At 34.8% G+C, this 19,130-nt stretch overlaps 1 protein-coding gene and 1 long non-coding RNA gene across 2 annotated transcripts; both read left to right on the top strand.

Annotated features, from left to right (window-relative positions):
• Positions 1-4,778: 4,778 nt before the first annotated feature.
• Positions 4,779-6,857, top strand: LOC116119795 (sugar transporter ESL1-like). Its single transcript, XM_031405723.1, has 9 exons — positions 4,779-5,544; positions 5,630-5,692; positions 5,816-5,905; positions 5,976-6,035; positions 6,159-6,224; positions 6,316-6,381; positions 6,468-6,543; positions 6,626-6,690; positions 6,795-6,857. The coding sequence occupies exons 1-9, from the start codon at positions 5,368-5,370 to the stop codon at positions 6,855-6,857; spliced, it is 726 nt and encodes a 241-aa protein (XP_031261583.1). The 5' UTR covers positions 4,779-5,367.
• Positions 6,858-7,513: 656 nt separating this feature from the next.
• On the top strand, positions 7,514-7,896 carry LOC116119783. Its single transcript, XR_004126445.1, has 3 exons — positions 7,514-7,598; positions 7,683-7,735; positions 7,848-7,896. It is a non-coding gene; the product is annotated as an uncharacterized LOC116119783 (long non-coding RNA).
• The last annotated feature ends 11,234 nt before the right edge of the window (positions 7,897-19,130 follow it).

Here is a 19,130-nt window from a genome sequence, read left to right as displayed (position 1 = left end):
AATTTTATGATGGAATGGCTCTACAGGTATACCTTAACCGCCGTCCCCCCAACCTTTTATTTCTCCTTTCACTATAAATTTTATGGCATATGAACTAATTAATTCTTTCATACATCACAATTGCAGGAACCTTTTTTATATTCTCAAGCATTTGGGTTTTAACTATTCTATTTGTTGCAAAGCTTGTGCCAGAGCCAAAGGGGCGAACCCTTGAAGAAATTCAAGCAGAAATGACCCTCTCTCACCTCTCTCACCAATAAATATATAACCTAAGTATGGCTAAATATTTCTAGAGGGGGTGAATGGAAATCATAAAAATATTCACGGAATAAAACTTATCAGTGAAAGTTAAAGCAAACGATGAGTTTATCAGACATGATTCAAATGCTTTCAGTGGTGCAGAGTTATATTAATACCATTATGGGATCTTTCAGCATATTAAATTTATGATATAAAGGCATTCTGTCATGGTGATACTGTGATAGACGGAATTCTGAAATCTAAATTGTCTCAGCTATTAATTAATTGTCCAGCTGGGCACTTTAAAGATAAATAAATTCATCCACTAGGATAATTAGTTATGTCTTGGTGAAACAAGTGGGTTTTTTAATATTATAAAGGAAATATCAAAAGTGATGGGTCAAAAGTTCATATTCCAGCCAAAGAAATGGATACAGAATATAATTCACACTCGTACGAGTTCTTAGGCCTCAAAGTAGTCCCACCACTACTTGAAAAGTCTGCCAACGAAATCATTATATATATATTTATTTACTGAAACTATTAAAAAATAATGAAGCACTAAGATGTAGTTTAAAATAAACCTATAACTTTGATCCAAGGATGATTTATTTCCATCTTAGGTACTATATTTGCAGAATAATTCCAAAACCCACATTGTCTAGCTTGTTTATGTGAATTTGATTGAACACCATTACAAGGTGAAAATGGTCAACTAGAAAGTTTAATAGAATAACTTATAGCTCTTCGACCGATGAGATCATCTATCATATACCCATTTATTACAAACCTACTATTGTTAGCGTACCGAATACTAAACTGCATAATGAAGAGAAAAGATGAAATGATCAACTATACAGGCAAAATCTATAATCTGTATGTATAGAGTAAATGAATAAGAATGAAAAGATTATGACATCTATTTATCTTGATGATTCCCTGAATAATGGTAAAATGCTATCAACCTTTCCTTGAACCTTTCATATTATTTAAAGATTCTTTTCGGACAAGGTAGTGTCTGATGTCCTATCTTTATTCTATGGTGGTCTTAATTGACATTAGGCTAAGACATTTCTTTTAGACATTACAGATGTGCATTGCATCATTCGTAATATTGAGTTCAAGAAGTGATTTTATAAGTGAAAGAAAAGCTTACTGCTGCCACCGAACGGTGTAGGTCTGCCATGATTCCAGATTCAGGAGGTGATGAATCTTTTCTCCCATTTCAAACTGAATTAGGTTTTTTGTTTATAAGTCTTTCCCCAATTTTAAACTTAATTAGGGTTTTTGTTTATACTACTTTTTCTAAATTTCAAACTTAATTAGGTCAATAAAAAATAAAAAATAAAACATTTAAAGTGGGGGATACCGGAACAATTTGATGGGGACTAAAAATCACTTCCCTACATAATTTGACAAACGAAACAAACTGATTAATTGCTCGACACATTCAGATGACAATTTTTAGGTCATTTTTCAAACTATCATTATAGCCCTACCTAGACGAGTAAAAGAACAGTGCCCCCATAAAAAACTTCTGGCTCTCCACCTCCAAATTCTAGTTCGCCATTTACAATTTCAGAATCAGCAGGTGCTGCAGCAAATAAAGTACCAGAATGTTAGAATCTTATCATTATATAAAATATGGAAGCTTTTTGATCTGAATGTAATAGGAAGTGCACCCGTCATGTCGAAATTTTTTCCTGTTTGGGTGAGGTCCATACCAGAAATAATTGAGTGCTCACTTTCTTTCAATAAAGGTTCTACAGTATGGAGAGAAAAATCCTATCTGTTAGTCTTAATTTGAACCAAACTTCTTGCAGTCTTGCTATATTCTGAACAGCTAATTTGTATACTCAGTTGTTGTGCTCTTCTTGTTTCCGACTACCCCCTTGTCTTTTATCTCTTTCATTCTCAACATATTTATTACTTATGAATGCACTCTTTATATATAACATTTTTTCACACAATTGCAGAACATTTTTCATATTTGCAGCATTGCGATTTATCAATGCTATTTGTTGCAAAGATGTGCCGGAGACTAAGACGAACAATTGAAGAAATTGTTGGTTTTTCAGGCTAAGAATGTTGAGGAAGAAGAACATAATTAATACAAAGGAAAGTTTTTCTAAAGAGTCGTGTGTTTCTCCCACTGATTTCATTACTTTAACTTCAATTTACACAAAAGTTTTACATCAACTTTAGACCTAGTTTGCAGAGATATTTAATTAACATTACAGCAGCACCACACAATTTTTCTAACACAACCTAATCTAATGTAGTAATCCTGAAATCCCGTGGCATTATTTGTAGTAGTTAACAAAACAACTGACTAATCAGCATTGATTTTTGCTCCAAATACAAATTTCTTTCAGATCTCATTCGCTCCAATCTTCAGCTCTGCACTTCTAGCTCGTGTGGATATTCTTTTTGTTAACTTATGAGTTATGTGTGTGCACAAAGTTATGTGTGCACCTGGTTGCCAATTCTCTTATTTGGCTTTTTCATCTATTGTGTGTGTGCACACCAGTTCTAGTGCCACTGTTGCCAGACTTGTTCTTGGTTTGTTTCGTTTCGCGTGTGACACAATGGTCTGTTTACACTCTCACTTCAGATTTTTTGCAACTCCACATGAGTTGCATGTTGATAAAGTTGAAAAGATATTGTTTATCTTTGTCTCTTATTTATACCTCTTTACATAGTCGCAAAATGCTTAGGTGGTCCTAGGAATAAGTAACCTTTCCGATTTGCTTTGTGTTCCAAACCAAAAGAGGAATACTTTCCTTATTTGGACAACAATGGGTCAGCCCCTTGTTGGCTGATGTCACACTTCATTGCTAAGTAAAAACTCTTCATTACCTATTTTTCTTCTTGCGTAAATGAATCTAACCTTTTTGGACACTGTTTCATTCTGTACTCTGAATTTCTTAGAGTATATTTCTCTTAAAGGTTCAAGTTTCTTTCTCCATTAGTGCCAAAACCTGCCTATCAAACATTGACTTGATGGCTCTTGAACGTGTTCATTTGTTGATGCTGGGTGTGTTGTTTAGCACTTGAAGTTTGGTGGTTTACAACTGTTCACAGTTGTGTTCCCAGCATAAAGTAATCCGAAGAAGTTGTACACCGTTAAGGATTCATAGTGTAGTGCTAAGTGTAAGTTGAACAGGGAGTTCTTTTTACTGTAACTTAGATCACTTTGAACTATTCTTATAATGTGTTTTTGACTTAGTGGATTGCTTCGATCTGGACAAGGTCCCATGGATGTAGGCTAAAAGTGGATTTAACCGAACCATGTATATGGTTGTGTTCTTTACTTTCTGCCCCTATTTTGATGTGTTCAAATTGGAATTGCTTAATCAACTTGGTAATATCCCTGCACCTTAAAATGTGTACTAAACCCCAAAGTGTTTTAACGAATATCCAACAGCTCACATGACTCAGATCGCATATCTTAGCTCTTATGAGTCTCAGATCGCATATCTTAGCTCACATGAGTCTCAAGATTGCATGACTTAGATCGCATACGAACTGTTTCAGCAAAATATCACTTGGATTAACACTCCCCCTTGATATTTCTGCTAGAAACACCAAGCTTAAGCCTAAAGCCTGGTAAGTAGAATCAATGAACATTATCTTCATTCTCTTCAGCTGTAAAGCCTTCTTCAACAAGTACACTTTATCTTCATTCTCTTCACCGTAGAACCTTCTGGTTGCTCCACATATATTTCTTCATCCAAGTAGCCATTCAAGAAAGCTGACTTGACATCTAATTGGAAAATCTCCACTCTTTTGAGCTATTAAAGATATCAATAGCCTTATTGTGTCATGTCTTGCAACTGAGCAAATGTATCTGAAAAATCAACTCATACTGTTGTGCATAGCCCTTTGCCACTAATCTGGCCTTGAGCTTGTTGTATTGATCCATCATGATTCATCTTTGTTTTGAAATCCATTTGACTGGATATATTTATGTCATAGGCCTATCCACCGGCTCCAAGTTTCATTCTTCTCTATCATATTTATCTCCTCCTTCATAACAAACCCACTCTTCTAATTCTGCTACTTCATAGTTTGTAGGGTCTAAAATAGCTACATTACTTCTCATCAACATCAGCCAACAGCCGAGTGCCTCTAACTGAATTTTCAGGATCAAAACCAGAATTTGCCTTAAAATCATCTTGGTTGTAGAAAATTCTTTTCCTGCTACAGTCTTTTATCATCTTCACTGCATTTCTTTCCCAATTCCAAGTTGAAGACTCATCTACCTTGACATCTCTACTTTCTCTATTCTCAACCATTTGGTGTTTGACTATTCTATTGTTGCAAAGCTTGTGCCAGAGACTAAGGGGCGAACACTTGATGAAATACAAAGCATCAATGACCCTCTTTCATCAATAACATATATACAGATACTTCAGGGACTCCTAATAAACGTCCATAAATTTGTATAGTCATTCTCTAATATGGATTTTATTTTATTTATTTTATTTTTTTAATTGGGATCATTTTCCTTGAAACAAAGTGTCAAGAGTTAAGTACCTGTAAAGGGTTGGACATGTGATTTTGGAAACAAAGTTAGGTGAGACTGGTAGATGGAGTCATTTTTTTGGAACTTCAGATGGGTATCAAGTATTCAATATATAAAACACTTTTGGGACAGTTATTTCACGTTAATATAGAGAAAAAGTCTGTGGTACTAGTGCTACGACTCACCTTAATTTAATGGTGACATCATTTTTTTTTTGTTATAATATAAACATAAATTCTTTGTCATTTATATTATAATAATTTTGTTATCCGTCTGAGTCAACACTAGTTCTGGGTCAACATCTTCTTCACTTGAAAGTTTGAAGAGCTGCTCGTGGGAGGGGGAGTTGAGGTTGGTATGCTTAATTATCACATGTTTACCAGAAGAGTTTCTTCAAGTAGGAGTCCAATTCTGCCCTTGGCCCAAGAAAATGTGAGAAGTTATAAGTGTGGTTATGATTAGGAAAAACTAACTGGTAGACAGTAAAGTAACAGTTCAAAATGTACAAAATAGAATACTGTTCTGTTAGTCACTTCGAAAATCCTACTGGATAGTCAACAAATTTCAATCTCCATTTCTTTCTTTCAAGAAAGCACAATATGGTGAGACAGAGCTTGGAGGAAGGACTGTTACCAGGTTCTTCAATTCTTAAACCAAATGGAGGCATTGGTGATGGCAGTGAATTAAATGTATATCAAAGCGCTTCTTCCGCTACTCCTACTGTTTTGTTCAGCACCTTCATTGCCATATGCGGTTTCTTCGTTTTTGGCTGCTGTGTAAGTACTGTATCTTTTCTCTATTAGGCATTGATGTAATTTGAGGTTTGAATGGCTGGTATGGAAATTTCTTCTTGTTTCGCAGGCAGGATACTCGTCGCCTGCTGAATCGGGAATCAGGGAGGACCTGGGCCTCTCAGTGGCAGCAGTAAGTAATTGTGTCCTCTATCATTACCTCTTATGTGTTGTGAGCAAACCAGTTTGTTAACTAGATTTTATGCTGATTAAATGTTCAACCAAAATTACATGATCTACTTTTGTCTCTGTCCAGTTCTCGGTTTTTGGTTCAGTGATAACAATTGGTGGACTGGGAGGTTCATTAATAAATGGGAAAATAGCTGATCTCATTGGTCGGAGAAAAGTAAGTTTTCCTTCTCAACTGATTAACTTTTCGACTAATTTTCAACTAATTTGGTGGTCTTATGAAACAGGCTCTCTGGTTTGCAGATTTTTTCTTCATCATGGGGTGGTTGGCTATAGCTTTTGCCAAGGTTTCTTGTTTAGACATATTTTCACTTTCCTCATAATTTATTCAACATTTTCATATACAACTTAGAATTCCAATTGTTGTTTGTTCTCTTGATGGGTTTCATCAATTAAATGATTGTTTCAAGGATGTCTGGTTCTTGGATCTTGGAAGAGCATCACTGGGAATTGGAACTGGCCTCATGGCTTATCTGGTAATAGTAATAACTGCTGCATTTTATAGTTGACTAATTTATAAACATTATTGTGTCATGAGAAAGTTCTTGCACTCTTGTTTTAAAACAGGCACCTGTATATGTTTCAGAAATTACTCCTAAGAATATTCGAGGAGCATTAACATCAGCTAATACGGTAAGATCTTAGCATTTTACTATTAGATTGTGATATTGAGTCTATCCAACTCATTGATTATGCACAAATATTGTTAGTATAAAAAGTTGATGCTTACTTGTGGAATATCATTAATGTTCTTTCTTGGAACTGTTGTTTCTTGGCGCGCCCTGGCTCTAATTGGTAATTTCTTATAGCCCTTTCATGAACTATTTGATTTACTACTTACAAAGACATATTAACCATAGATTGTTTAAAATTTAAGCTATTATTCCATGCATGGTGCAAGTGTTTGGTATATTCTTCATTCCAGAATCCCCTAGATGGCTGGTGGATCCTATTCTATATAGTGTCTACAAATTAGAGTCATTGAAGCATATATCATATGCAAATCTTTTAAAATGCTAAATATGTATTGAACTGCATGCCTGCAGGCGATGACTGGTCGAGAGAAAGAATTAGATGCTACTCTGCAGAACTTAGAGAAGGGATGCTGATATTTCTCAGAAGCAGCTAACATCAAAGTGAACTTCCACTTCTTTCATTTTTTCAAGTCTTAGCATATCCCATGTTTAGTAAGTATGAATATATTAACTTTTTGTTACTGAGCAGCTTTAACCAGAGGCCTTTCACAGCAATCAAATGATCGAATCTTCAACTTATTCCAACCTAGATATGCACATTCCCTTATAGTGAGTTATAAAAAAAAAAAAAAAAAAAGAAAAAAAAAAAAGAAAAAAAATATATATGTAAAGATAAACTTTTTGTCGAGGAAGTTTGCCTTTCGTGACTGTGACTACTCTATACCTGTTAATTAATTCTTTGATTTGTTTAGGTCGGAGTAGGGCTTTGTCACTACAGAATTTGGGTGGGAATACTGGAATTTCATTTTACGCCAGTTCCATATTTGAAGATGCCAGTAGTAAAGCCTTTTAGTGTTGCTTATTCTTTAATTAATAAACATGTCTAAACAATTAATAATACGAATCTTTATAGGTTTTTCAAGTACAATTGGGACCATCTCTATCGCTATATCCAGGTATTTACTCTTACAAATTGCAAGTAAATAGGGTCAATTTTCGTTCAGCATTTTCATATACCAACTGAAAATTTTGTGCAGATTCCTGCGGTTGTTCTTCTGTTATCCTGACATAATGTGGAAGAAGACCACTTCTTACGGTTTCCAACACCGGAAACTGCTTGAGTTTCTTCTTATTGGCTTGTCATTCTGTTTGCAGGTTTCTCTTAAAACTTAAAATTTATGCCGAACTGATTATTGTACTTTATATGAAGTCCCTTATCATGTTTGTTTTAATGATCAGGAACATGGCTATTGGAAAGAGATCACTCCAATTTAGTTTATCTTGGCATAATGGTAACACATTACAATGTTATTCCTTCTATTCTTCATCTTTATATTGTTGGTTTTTGCAAAGAATATATCAATATTAGGTAGTGTGTTTATTGATGCTGTAATTTTTAATCAGCTGTATACTGTAACTTTCTCGATGGGCATGGCAGGGTTACCTACGGTAATATGTCTGAGTATAAAACTCAATCAAGTTTTATTCCACATTCATATTTTTTCCCGAAATATTAACGAATTTCAGCACTAAAAGATGGTTTCTGTGTAAGATTCCAAATTGACGATGACTTTCCATTTCAGGTTTCCTGTAAATGTAAAGGGCTCAGGTGGAAGCCTTGCAACTTTGCCTATTTTTAACCGGGTGGATTATTTCATACTCCTTCAATTTTATGATAATGGAGCTCTACAGGTATACCTTAACCGCCGTCCCCCCAACCTTTTATTTCCCTTTCACTATAAATTTTATGGCTATGAACTTAATTCTTTCTACATAATCAATTGCAGGAACCTTTTTTATATTCTCAAGCATTTGGGGTTTAACTATTCTATTTGTTGCAAAGCTTGCCAGAGACAAAGGGGCGAACCCTTGAAGAAATTCAAGCAGAAATGACCCTCTCTCACCTCTCTCACCAATAAGATATAAACCTAAGTATGGCTAAATATTTCTAGAGGGGGTGAATGGAAATCAATAAAAATATCACGGAATAAAACTTATCAGTGAAAGTATGCAAACGATGAGTTTATCAGACAATGATTCAAATGCTTTCAGTGGTGCAGAGTTTATATAAATATGCCATTATGGATTCTTTCAGCATATTTAATTTATGATATAAAGGCATTCTGTCATGGTGATACTGTGATAGACGTGGAATTCTGAAATCTAATTGTCTCAGCTATTAATTATTGATCCAGCTGGGCACTTTAAGAATAAATAAATTCATCCACTAGGATAATTAGTTATGTCTTGGTGAAAACGGGTGTTTTAATATTATAAAGGAAATATCAAAAGTGATGGGTCAAAAGTTCATATTCCAGCCAAAGAAAATGGATACAGAATAAATTCCCACTCGTACGAGTTCTTATGCCTCAAAGTAGTCCACCACTACTTGAAAAGTCGTCCAACGAATCATTATATATATACTTTATTTACTGAAACTATTAAAAAATAATGAAGCACTAAAGGATGTAGTTTAAATAAAAGACCTATAACTTTGATCCAAGTGATTTATTTCCATCTTAGGTACTATATTTGCGAATAATTCCAAAACCCACATTGTCTAGCTTGTTTATGTGAATTTGATTGAACACATTACAAAGGTAAAATGGTCAACTAGAAAGTGTATAGAATACTTATAGCTCTTCGACCGATGATCATCTATCATATATCCCATTTATTACAAACCTACTATTGTTAGCGTACCGAATACTGAATACTGCATAATGAAAAAGAGAAGAAAGATGAAATGATCAACTATACGAGGCAAAATCTATAATCTGTATGTATAGAAGTAAAATGAATAGAGAATGAAAAGATTATACATCTATTTATCTTGATGATTCCCTGAATAATGGTAAAATGCTATCAACCTTTCCTTGAACCTTTCATAATTATTTAAGATTCTTTTCGGACAAGGTAGGTCTGATGTCCTATCTTTATTCTATGGTGGTCTTAATTGACATTAGGCTAAGACATTTCTTTTAGACATTAAGATGTGCATGTGCATCTATGCGTATATATGAGTTCAAGAAGTGATTTTATAAGTGAAAGAAAAAGCTTACTGCTGCCACCGAACGTGGTAGGTCTGCCATGATTCCAGATTCAGGAGGTGATGAATCTTTTCTCCAATTTCAAACTGAATTAGGTTTTTTGTTATAAGTCTTTCCCCATTAAACTTATTAGGGTTTTTGTTTTACTACTTTTTTCTAAATTTCAAACTTAATTAGGTCAATAAAAAATAAAAAATAAAACATTTAAAAGTGGGGGATACGGAACATTTGATGGGGACTAAAAATCACTTCCCTACATAAATTTGACAAACGAAACAAACATGATAATAATTGCTCGACACATTCAGATCAATTTTTAGGTCATTTTTCAAACTATCATTAATAGCCCACCTAGACGAGTAAAGAACAGTGCCCCCATAAAAAACTTCTGGCTCTCCACTATCCAAATTCTAGTTCGCCCATTTACAATTTCAGAATCAGCAGGTGCTGCAGCAAATAAAGTACCAGAATGTTAGAAATCTTATCATTATATAATATGGAAGGCTTTTTGATCTGAAGTAATAGGAAGTGCACCCGTCATGTCAGAAATTTTTTCCTGTTTGGTGAGGTCCATCCCAGAAATAATTGAGTGCTCACTTTCTTTCAATAAGTTTCTACAGTATGAGAGAAAATCCTATCTGTTAGTCTTAATTTGAACCAAACTTCTTGCAGTCTTGCTATATTCTGAACAGCTAATTTGTATACTCAGTTGTTGTGCTCTTCTTGTTTCCGACTACCCCTTGTCTTTTATCTCTTTCATTCTCAACATATTTATTACTTATGAATGCCACTCTTTAATATATAACATTTTTTACACAATTGCAGGAACATTTTTCATATTTGCAGGCATTTGCGATTTATCAATGCTATTTGTTGCAAAGTAGTGCGGAGACTAAGGGACAACAATTGAAGAAATTGTTGGTTTTTCAGGCTAAGAATGTTGAGAAAGAAGAACATAATTAATACAAAGGAAAGTTTTTCTAAAGAGTCGTTGTTTTTCTCACACTGTTCTATACTTTAACTTCAATTACACAAAAGTTTACATCAACTATTAGACCTAATGTTGCAGAGATATTTACTTAACATTACAGCAGCACCACACAATTTTATCTAACACAACCTAATCTAATGTAAAATCCTGAAATCCCGTGGCATTGTTGTAGTAGTTAACAAAAACAACTGACATAATCAGCATTGATTTTTGCTCCAAATACATTTCTTTCAGATCTCATTCAGCTGCAATCTTCAGCTCTGCACTTCTAAGCTCGTGTGTATTCATTTTTGTTAAACTTATGAGTTATGTGTGTGCACAATAGTTATGTGTGCACACTGTTTGCCAATTCTCTTATTTGGCTTGTTTCATCTATTGTGTGTGTGCACCCATTCTTAGCACACTGTTTGCCAGACTTGTGTCTTGGTTTGTTTCGTTTCGCGTGTGTACAACATGGTCTGTGTTTACACTCTCACTTCAGATTTTTTGCAACTCAACATGAGTTGCATGTTTGATAAAGTTGAAAAGATATTGTTTATCTTTGTCTCTTATTTAGGACCTCTTTACATATGTCGCAAAAATGCTTAGGTGGTCCTAGGGAATAAAGTAACCTTTCCCGATTTGCTTTGTGGTCCAAACCAAAAGAAGGAATACTTTCCTTATTTGGACAAACAATGGGTCAGCCCCTTGTTGGCTGATGTCACACTTCATTGCTAAGTAAAAAACTCTTCATTACCTATTTTTCTTCTTGCGTAAATGATCTAACCTTTTTGGACACTTGTTTCATTCTGTCTCTGAATTTCTTAGAGTATTATTTCTCTTAAAGGTTCAGGTTCTTTCTCCATTAGTGCCAAAACCTCAGCATATCAAACTGACTTGATGGCTCTTGAAACGTGGTTCATTTGTTGAGCTGGGTGTTGTTTTACACTTGAAGTTTGGTGGTTTACAGCTGTTCACAGGTGTGTTCCCAGCATAAAGAGATCCGAAGAGTTGCTACACGTTAAGGATTCATAGTGTAGTGCTAAGTGTAAAGTTGAACAGGGTTCTTTTTACTGTAATTTAGATCACTTTGAACTATATCTTATAATGTGTTTTTGACTTAGGGGATTGCTTCGATCTGGACAAGGTCCCATGGATGTAGGCTAAAAGTGGATTTAACCGAACCAGGTATATGGTTGTGTTCTTTACTTTCTGCACCTATGTTTGATGTGTTCAAATTGGATTGCTTAATCACTTGGTAATATTCCGCTGCACCTTAAAATGTGTACTTAAACCCCAAAGTGTGTTAACGAATATCCTAACAGCTCACATGACTCAGATCGCATATCTTAGCTCGTGAGTCTCAGATCGCATATCTTAGCTCACTGAGTCTCAGATTGCATGACTTAGATCCATACGCTGTTTCAGCAAAATATCACTTGGATTAACACTCCCCCTTGATATTTCTGCTAGAAACACCAAGCTTAAGCCTAAAGCCTGGTAGAGTAGAATCATGAACATTATCTTCATTCTCTCAGCTGTAAAGCCTTCTTCAACAAGTACACTTTATTTCATTCTCTCCCCTGTAGACCCTTCTGTTGCTCCACATATTTTCTTCTCCAAGTAGCCATTCAAGAAAGCTGACTTGACATCTAATTGGAAAATCTTCCACCTCTTTTGAGCTATAAAGATATCAATAGCCTTATTGTGTCATGTCTTGCAACTGGAGCAAATGTATCTGAAAAATCAACATCACTGTTGTGCATAGCCCTTTGCCACTAATCTGGCCTTGAGCTTGTTGATTGATCCATCAATTCATCTTTGTTTTGAAAATCCATTTGACTGGGATATATTTATGTCAATGGCCTATCCACCGGGCTCCAAGTTTCATTCTTCTCTATCATATTTACTCCTCCTTCAAACAAGTACCCACTCTTCTAATTCTGCTACTTCAATATATTTTGTAGGGTCTAAAATAGCTACATTACATGTCTCATACACTCAGCCAACAGCCGAGTGCCTCTAACTGAATTTTCGATCAAAACCAGAATTTGCCTTAAATCATCTGGTTTGTAGAAAATTCTTTTCCCTGCTACAGTCTTTTATCATCCAGCTGCATTTCTTTCCCATCCAAGTTGAAGACTCATCTACCTTGACATCCTACTTGTCAAAACCTTATTTGTTTTGGATTGAATTTTTGTAAGCTTTAGTCGAGCTGCTATACCCTATCCGGATTCTAATTTCAGCCTTCTCATCAAGTTTGCTTCTCTTGCTGTTTGGAATATGAGATAATATATACTTCCAAATACCTTGAGATGATTCACAGTTGGTTTACTCCATGCCATGCTTCAAATGGAGTTTGATTCTTCAAAGCTTTGGTTGAAGTCTATCAGCAAGTAAACTGCTGTATTCATAGCTTTTGCCCAAAATAATTTTGGCAGATTTTTTTCATACAACATGCATCTGCCATCTCCATATCAGTCCATTTTTCTTTTAACTCACTCCATTTTGTTTGGAGTGACTGGTCAGTTGATGTTTAATTCTAGCTCCAATGCATAATTTTTCAAACTTATTAGAAGGTATTCAGTTCCATTGTCACTTCTAATAGTTTTAATGCTGGAACCTGTTTGATTCTCCACCATCGCTTTGAACTCATTAAACACCTTAGCCAATTCACTCTTTGTTTCAAGAAATAAATCCAGCACATTCTTGAGTAGTCATCAATAAATAGAACAAAATATCTGCTTCCACTTAAAGAATAAGTGTTCATTGTCCACACATTGGTTGTGATGAGTTGCAACTTTTCAGTAGCTCTCCATGCTTGGCTTGTTGGGGCAGTAGCCTGTTTTGCTTACAAGTTGGCAGGCATGAAATACATCTTTTTAATCTTCAATCTCAGGCATGTTTTGAACTAAGCTTTTGCAATACATCTCCTGGAGTCCTTGTAATTAAGTGGCCAGATCTTTATGCCACACAACGACTCATCAACAACCATGGAGTAAGCATTCAAATCTGTCTCTTTCCATTTTACTGGAAAGCTTTTACCCATCATTCTTACTTTCATTAATTCACTACCTACTATTAAAATTATGCAAGACATATCCTGAAAATGTGAGATAATTTTTCTCTAACATTTGTCCTACATTTAACAAACTTTGGCTGATTTCAGGAACATATAGACATTGGAATATTTTGGCACCTGTTGAAGTCTGGACAACAACATTTCCTCTTCCTTTGACATCAACAAGTTCTCCATTTCCAATCTTCACTTTAGATTGGTATGAATGATCCAATCCACAAAATACTCGGATCTAGAGTCATATATTTGTACAACCACTGTTAATCGACCAAGCTTCAGTGCAACAACTTGCTACATGCAAGAGGCCACGAATAGGTGTTTAGATTCTTGATTTTGGTGTTGATTTTCAACCAATTGAGCTTGCTCCCCTTGCTGTTGTTCTTGTTCTACAACTTTTTCTATATGACAAAATTTTTATATGACCTGCATTTATTCTAGGTCTGAACCAGCAAATTTTCAGTGTGGTTCCTCTCTTTGTGTAGACATGGTGATATCCCTTCCTACCACCATTTCTTCCTCCTTGGTATTACTCTTCTCCTTTCCCTTCTTTTCTCCAGCGTGCTTTTGTTTCAACTCTAAAAGGATTTCCGTTCATGAATCATTACTAGAACTCCCTCACTACTGTCTTCATGCTCTCAGCAGTCTTCTTTGTTCTTGAGCTAGTAAGGCATGGACAATCTCTAAAAGAGAGATCTATGACATGTCTCTTGAGTCTTCAAGAGATGAAATCTTGGACTCAAACCTTTCAGTTACTTGTAAGCACTTTCTCAACTATTCTTACATCTGTCAGCTCCTCACCGTGTAGTTTGATTTTGTTGACAACATTCATAAGTATGTCTGCATACTCCTTAACAGACTCTGTTTCCTACATCTTCAACACTTCAAACTCTTTTCTCAAGTTCAACACTTGCATATTCCTTGTTTGTTACTTCCACCAATCCCTCCTTTAGCTTATCCCACCTTCTTTTGGAGTTTCACATGCCTTATCCTTGTAATACTAAGTTTGACATAGTTGAGTGAATAATCGACAAGGCTCTTGGAGCTTTGGCAGTCTCTTCTTCGTGCATTTTGAGTTGATTTAATGTGGGATTCAATCCCAGTGAGGTGTTTGTCTCTCTTCTTGCACATACTGCCATAGGCCATATCCCCTTAGATAAGCTTTCATTTTAAAAACCCAAATGTGTATTGTTTGCCATTAAAAGCAGGAAGAGGGGGACACACTTGTTGGAAGCCATGAAAAGAGAACTTATTGAGTTCTTGAAGATTTTATGAGAGAAGCTAAACTAAACTTTTAATTGTTTTTCACTTTACGGTCCTGTAGGATCTTATAAAGCTCTGATACTAGATGTTCGTTTTTCAAGCTATAATGTCAAGGAAAGAAGAAGATTTAACACAAAGGAAATTTTTTTCTAAAGACATGTGTTTTCTCACACTGATTTCATTACTTTAACTTCAATTTATACAGTTTTACATCAACTATTAGACCTAATGTTGCAAAATATTTACTTAACATTACAACAACACCATACAATTTTATCTTACACAACCTAACTATTTTAGTTTCCAAAATCCCACTGCATTAGTTTGTATTTACCAAAACAGCCGACATAATCAACATTGCTTTCAGCCCAATAACAAACTTCTTTCATATTGCATTAGTTGCAATCTGAAGCCGCATGCTCGATCGCATATATTAGCTCATATGATTCTCAGATTGCATATCTTAGCTTGTGTGAGTCTCAGATCACATGATACTCATATTGCATATGAACTGTTTCACAAATATCACTTGTATAAATAGAAATACAAGCTTCCTTGTCCCTATTCAACCAATTATATATATATATATTTTACATTTAAGGAGTTGGACAGTAAGTTTGGAAAGTAGGCTTTGGTGAGATTGGGATACAGTGTCTACTTTGTAATTTTCAAAGGGGCATAAGCCCTTATTGATTAGACCTCTTTTGGGGAAATCCTAACTCTTACGAAGATCCAGAAATTGATGGTAGTTGCATACATATTCCTAAGTAAAATGTTATAAATAGCCACTGAGAGGGTTAAATTAGTTATCTAATAATGCGACATATCAAAAAATCTTTGTCAATTATTCATTTTTCAGCCATTGACAAAGCTTGAAGATATTGAAACATCAAAAATACCCTAATCAAATGGCCACTACATCCATCTAGGGTTAATGCGTATTGTAACTGTACTGTAAAAAATACTATTTAGTACTGTTGAAGACTTACTGATAATTTTTCAGAAAGGGTAATTTCATACACCATCAACTAACCCATTATTTTTTGAAAATTTTGACAAAAATATATCAAAACATCCTTATAGAATTATAAAATCCTCTCTGATATACGGATCTTTGTAATTGAAAAAAAAAAATGCACTCAAATCTCTCTGTTACGAAAAGATTTGATATGTGTAAAACTTTTTCCTCTTTAAAAAGGTCCACACCAGTGTAACAATCCCCTCTAGCCGGGTACCCTCTAAGTATTCCATTAGGATGGAAAATTAGAGAATTCACGCCTGGAAGGTTGTGTATTTTAAAACGTAAATCCTGGTTACAAACATGTACTATATGAAAATAAATAAATAAAAACTTCTCCTCATTTATATTACTTTCTTATCAACCTATAAAGACATGACTATATATGAAAAATATGGTTAAAGAAACAACAACATCAATTGTTTTAATAGCGGAAGCAAATTAAAATATCTCCCATCATTTATAAGCAAACATATTTACTATTTCATAAAACTTAGATTATAACATTAAACTATTTACATTAAATTCAAAGTAACATCCTTTAATAACATCAAATTTTGTTAGACAAAACATCATGCCCCACGCCGCCTTGACCGCCACTCGCCGTTACCCTTTAACCATTACCTGCAAACATAGAAACTAGGGAGATGAGTGCTATCACTCAGTAAGGGTATCGTCATTTAACCCTATGTAACATTCTTAAACTTAGGACATCTTATTTACTTGTACATGAAACAAACGTATAATATAAAAGTAATATACACACATATTCAAGTCATATCATAAGCATAATCTAATTCATGCAATGCTTTCCTTTAATGTTCATGAATATGCACATCAATGTCATGCATGATAAATACTTTTTCTTTGAAAACCTTTTACTGTTTACCGATCGGACTAGCTGAGGCTGGATTACGAACCTTTGGCCAATACTACCTTAACTTATAACACATTCCCCAGTTCATGCACGCTATGGACTGTTCATTTCTTTCGTTCTAGACTGTGCATGAGTGAGCTCAGTTCCCCATAACATGCCACATTTTCCATAACATTTACAAATCATTTTCCTTCACAAAAATGCATTTCTATGTACCTTGGAGTATTTTGCTCAAACTTGGATCAAGTCCCACTTTTTCATCATATATGCTTGACATGCTTTATTTCTAAAAAAAAACAATCACTTTCCATATTGAAACTATCATTTCATCATGGCCATTTTGTGGATGCATAAGATATTCATAAACATATCATACTTAGGCTTGTTTATACATACACAAGCTCATATTAGGTAATAAAACTATTACACATAACCTCCATGGTCATTCATTACATCAACTATATAGCTCTACAATCACTAAATAATCATAAAGATCACTCATTCAAACATACTTCAAAACCCTTTAACCTCATTTCCATACGTGAATCAATCATTCTGCACAGGTCAGATTCAAAAAGGCATAACTGATTACACACATCGGATTGATATGATCCTGGTCTCGTTTTAAAGCTTAGAGACAGGGCTACAACTTTTATTTAAGGTCTCAACCCAGTTCAATCGTTAATATGCCCAAATCACTTATAAGTTACGCTGTGACAGGGCAACCATGGTAACATGCCTATTTTAGGGCTTTTCCTTACCTATTTACCTCCACTTACTCCCTAACCTTTCCTAACCATTCTCCCCTATGAAAACATGTTAAACCATAATAACCTCCCTGTAATATGTTAAAAACTCATGTCACAACTAATTCCATTGATTGTCATCAACTTCATTGTTTTTCCAATTCACATATAAATCCATCAATTATAGCACAACCAAACTCAATTGCTATGGTGTGACAAGAATTAAGGTTCCCTATATTGAACCTAGAAACCGTTTTTTTTATTTCCTATTAAGGGAGGTTTCCCTTACCTTATGTCAAGAAACCACACTCCTTTGCAAATTTCCTCCTCCTTATCTCCAATTGACCCTTACCTAACACAAATTATAGGAAACTTCAATAACTTGAAATACACAATATTTATATAAGATAAGGAGTTGAACTTTACCTCCTAATTCCTTAATAAGGGGAGAATATAAGACACTTGAGAGATTGCAACTAAGAGACTTGAAACTTTAATGGAGAAGTGAAGAAATGGAAGCTTGTAGAAAACTTAGAAAAGAAAAAAAGTGGTGAAGACATGTTGGCCGACTTTTACCACCTAATATCTTTTTTTTTTTTTTTTTTTTCTTTTGTTTTGCTAAAATTATTCATTTGACATTTGTCTTTTCATTTAATGTCCTATAACATTATTTCCCTTTTTGCCCTAAAAAATTGTCTATTAATTACTCCTTAATCCTTCATCATCTTTATCTTGTCAAGCCAACAAAATATCAATATTATTTACCACTTTACCCCTAAGGCATGTGCATGGTAGTTAACTTAACACATAAAAAGGAAAAGACTATTTTACCCTTGGATCGCTGTGGGGTTTACACCAGTCAGTAATGAGGGTCACTTTCTCCTTCAATAAAGACTGTACGGTATGGTTTAAAAAGCAAAGAATCTTACTCGCTTAAATGTCCACAAGTCTAATATGAAACAAAGAATCCACCATCTGTTAGTGTTAATCTGTACTCACTTGTGATACTCTTTTATCTTCTTACAGGAAACAGGACACGGGGAGACAGTGCTTGGAAGGACTACTACCATGCTCTTCAATTCTTGAACCAACTCATAGTGTTGGTGGCATTGGCAATGGCGATTACATAACTGATCAAAGTTCTAGGGGATTCTGGAATGAAGAAAATACCAAATAGTTGCACTAAGCATGGAACAACAACTAAAAATTTTAAACAATCTATTGCTTAATAATGTTCGTGTAGTAGCTAAATCAAATAGTTCACAAAGGGCAAGAAGAAATTACCAATTAGAGCTAGGACGCGCTAGGATATGACAGTTCCAAGAAAAATCAATAATGATATTCCACAAGTAAGCATCAACTGTAAACTTAACAATATTTGTGCATAATTGTTATGCCTAAAAAATCAGGGCTGACAAAAGCTTATATCAGCAAGCACCAATCAGAGTTCAAGAAGGCTTTGAATCGTCTAGAATTTGCCACGTTGCTCCAAGACAAAGAGAATACGGTTATCATCAACCCAGCAAGCTCAAGTTTTGTCTGTGAGTGAATGACGTCTGCACACATGTCCAAGCCCCATATAATTTAAGCATATTTCCTAAGTTATCAGCCAATAGGATGCAAGGAAGGACTTTCACGGCACCTACCCACTTGAAGACTTATAAGCATTACCTTGAACTCAGTGGCT

The sequence above is a fragment of the Pistacia vera genome, unplaced genomic scaffold (assembly GCF_008641045.1).
Source record: "Pistacia vera cultivar Batoury unplaced genomic scaffold, PisVer_v2 Contig906, whole genome shotgun sequence".
Classification (NCBI taxonomy): domain Eukaryota; kingdom Viridiplantae; phylum Streptophyta; class Magnoliopsida; order Sapindales; family Anacardiaceae; genus Pistacia; species Pistacia vera.
The sequence above is the reverse complement of the archived record's forward strand: the minus strand, read 5'-3'. Positions and strand labels throughout refer to the sequence as shown.

What these genes read in the sequence shown, in the direction of transcription:
- LOC116119795 (XM_031405723.1), top strand. Translation starts at nt 5,368, where the DNA reads ATGGTGAGACAGAGCTTGGAGGAAGGACTGTTACCAGGTTCTTCAATT. An exon ending in TCTTCGTTTTTGGCTGCTGT is followed by an intron (nt 5,545 to 5,629) that starts GTAAGTACTGTA and finishes CTTGTTTCGCAG; the next exon opens with GCAGGATACTCGTCGCCTGC. An exon ending in CATTAACATCAGCTAATACG is followed by an intron (nt 6,382 to 6,467) that starts GTAAGATCTTAG and finishes TAGTATAAAAAG; the next exon opens with TTGATGCTTACTTGTGGAAT.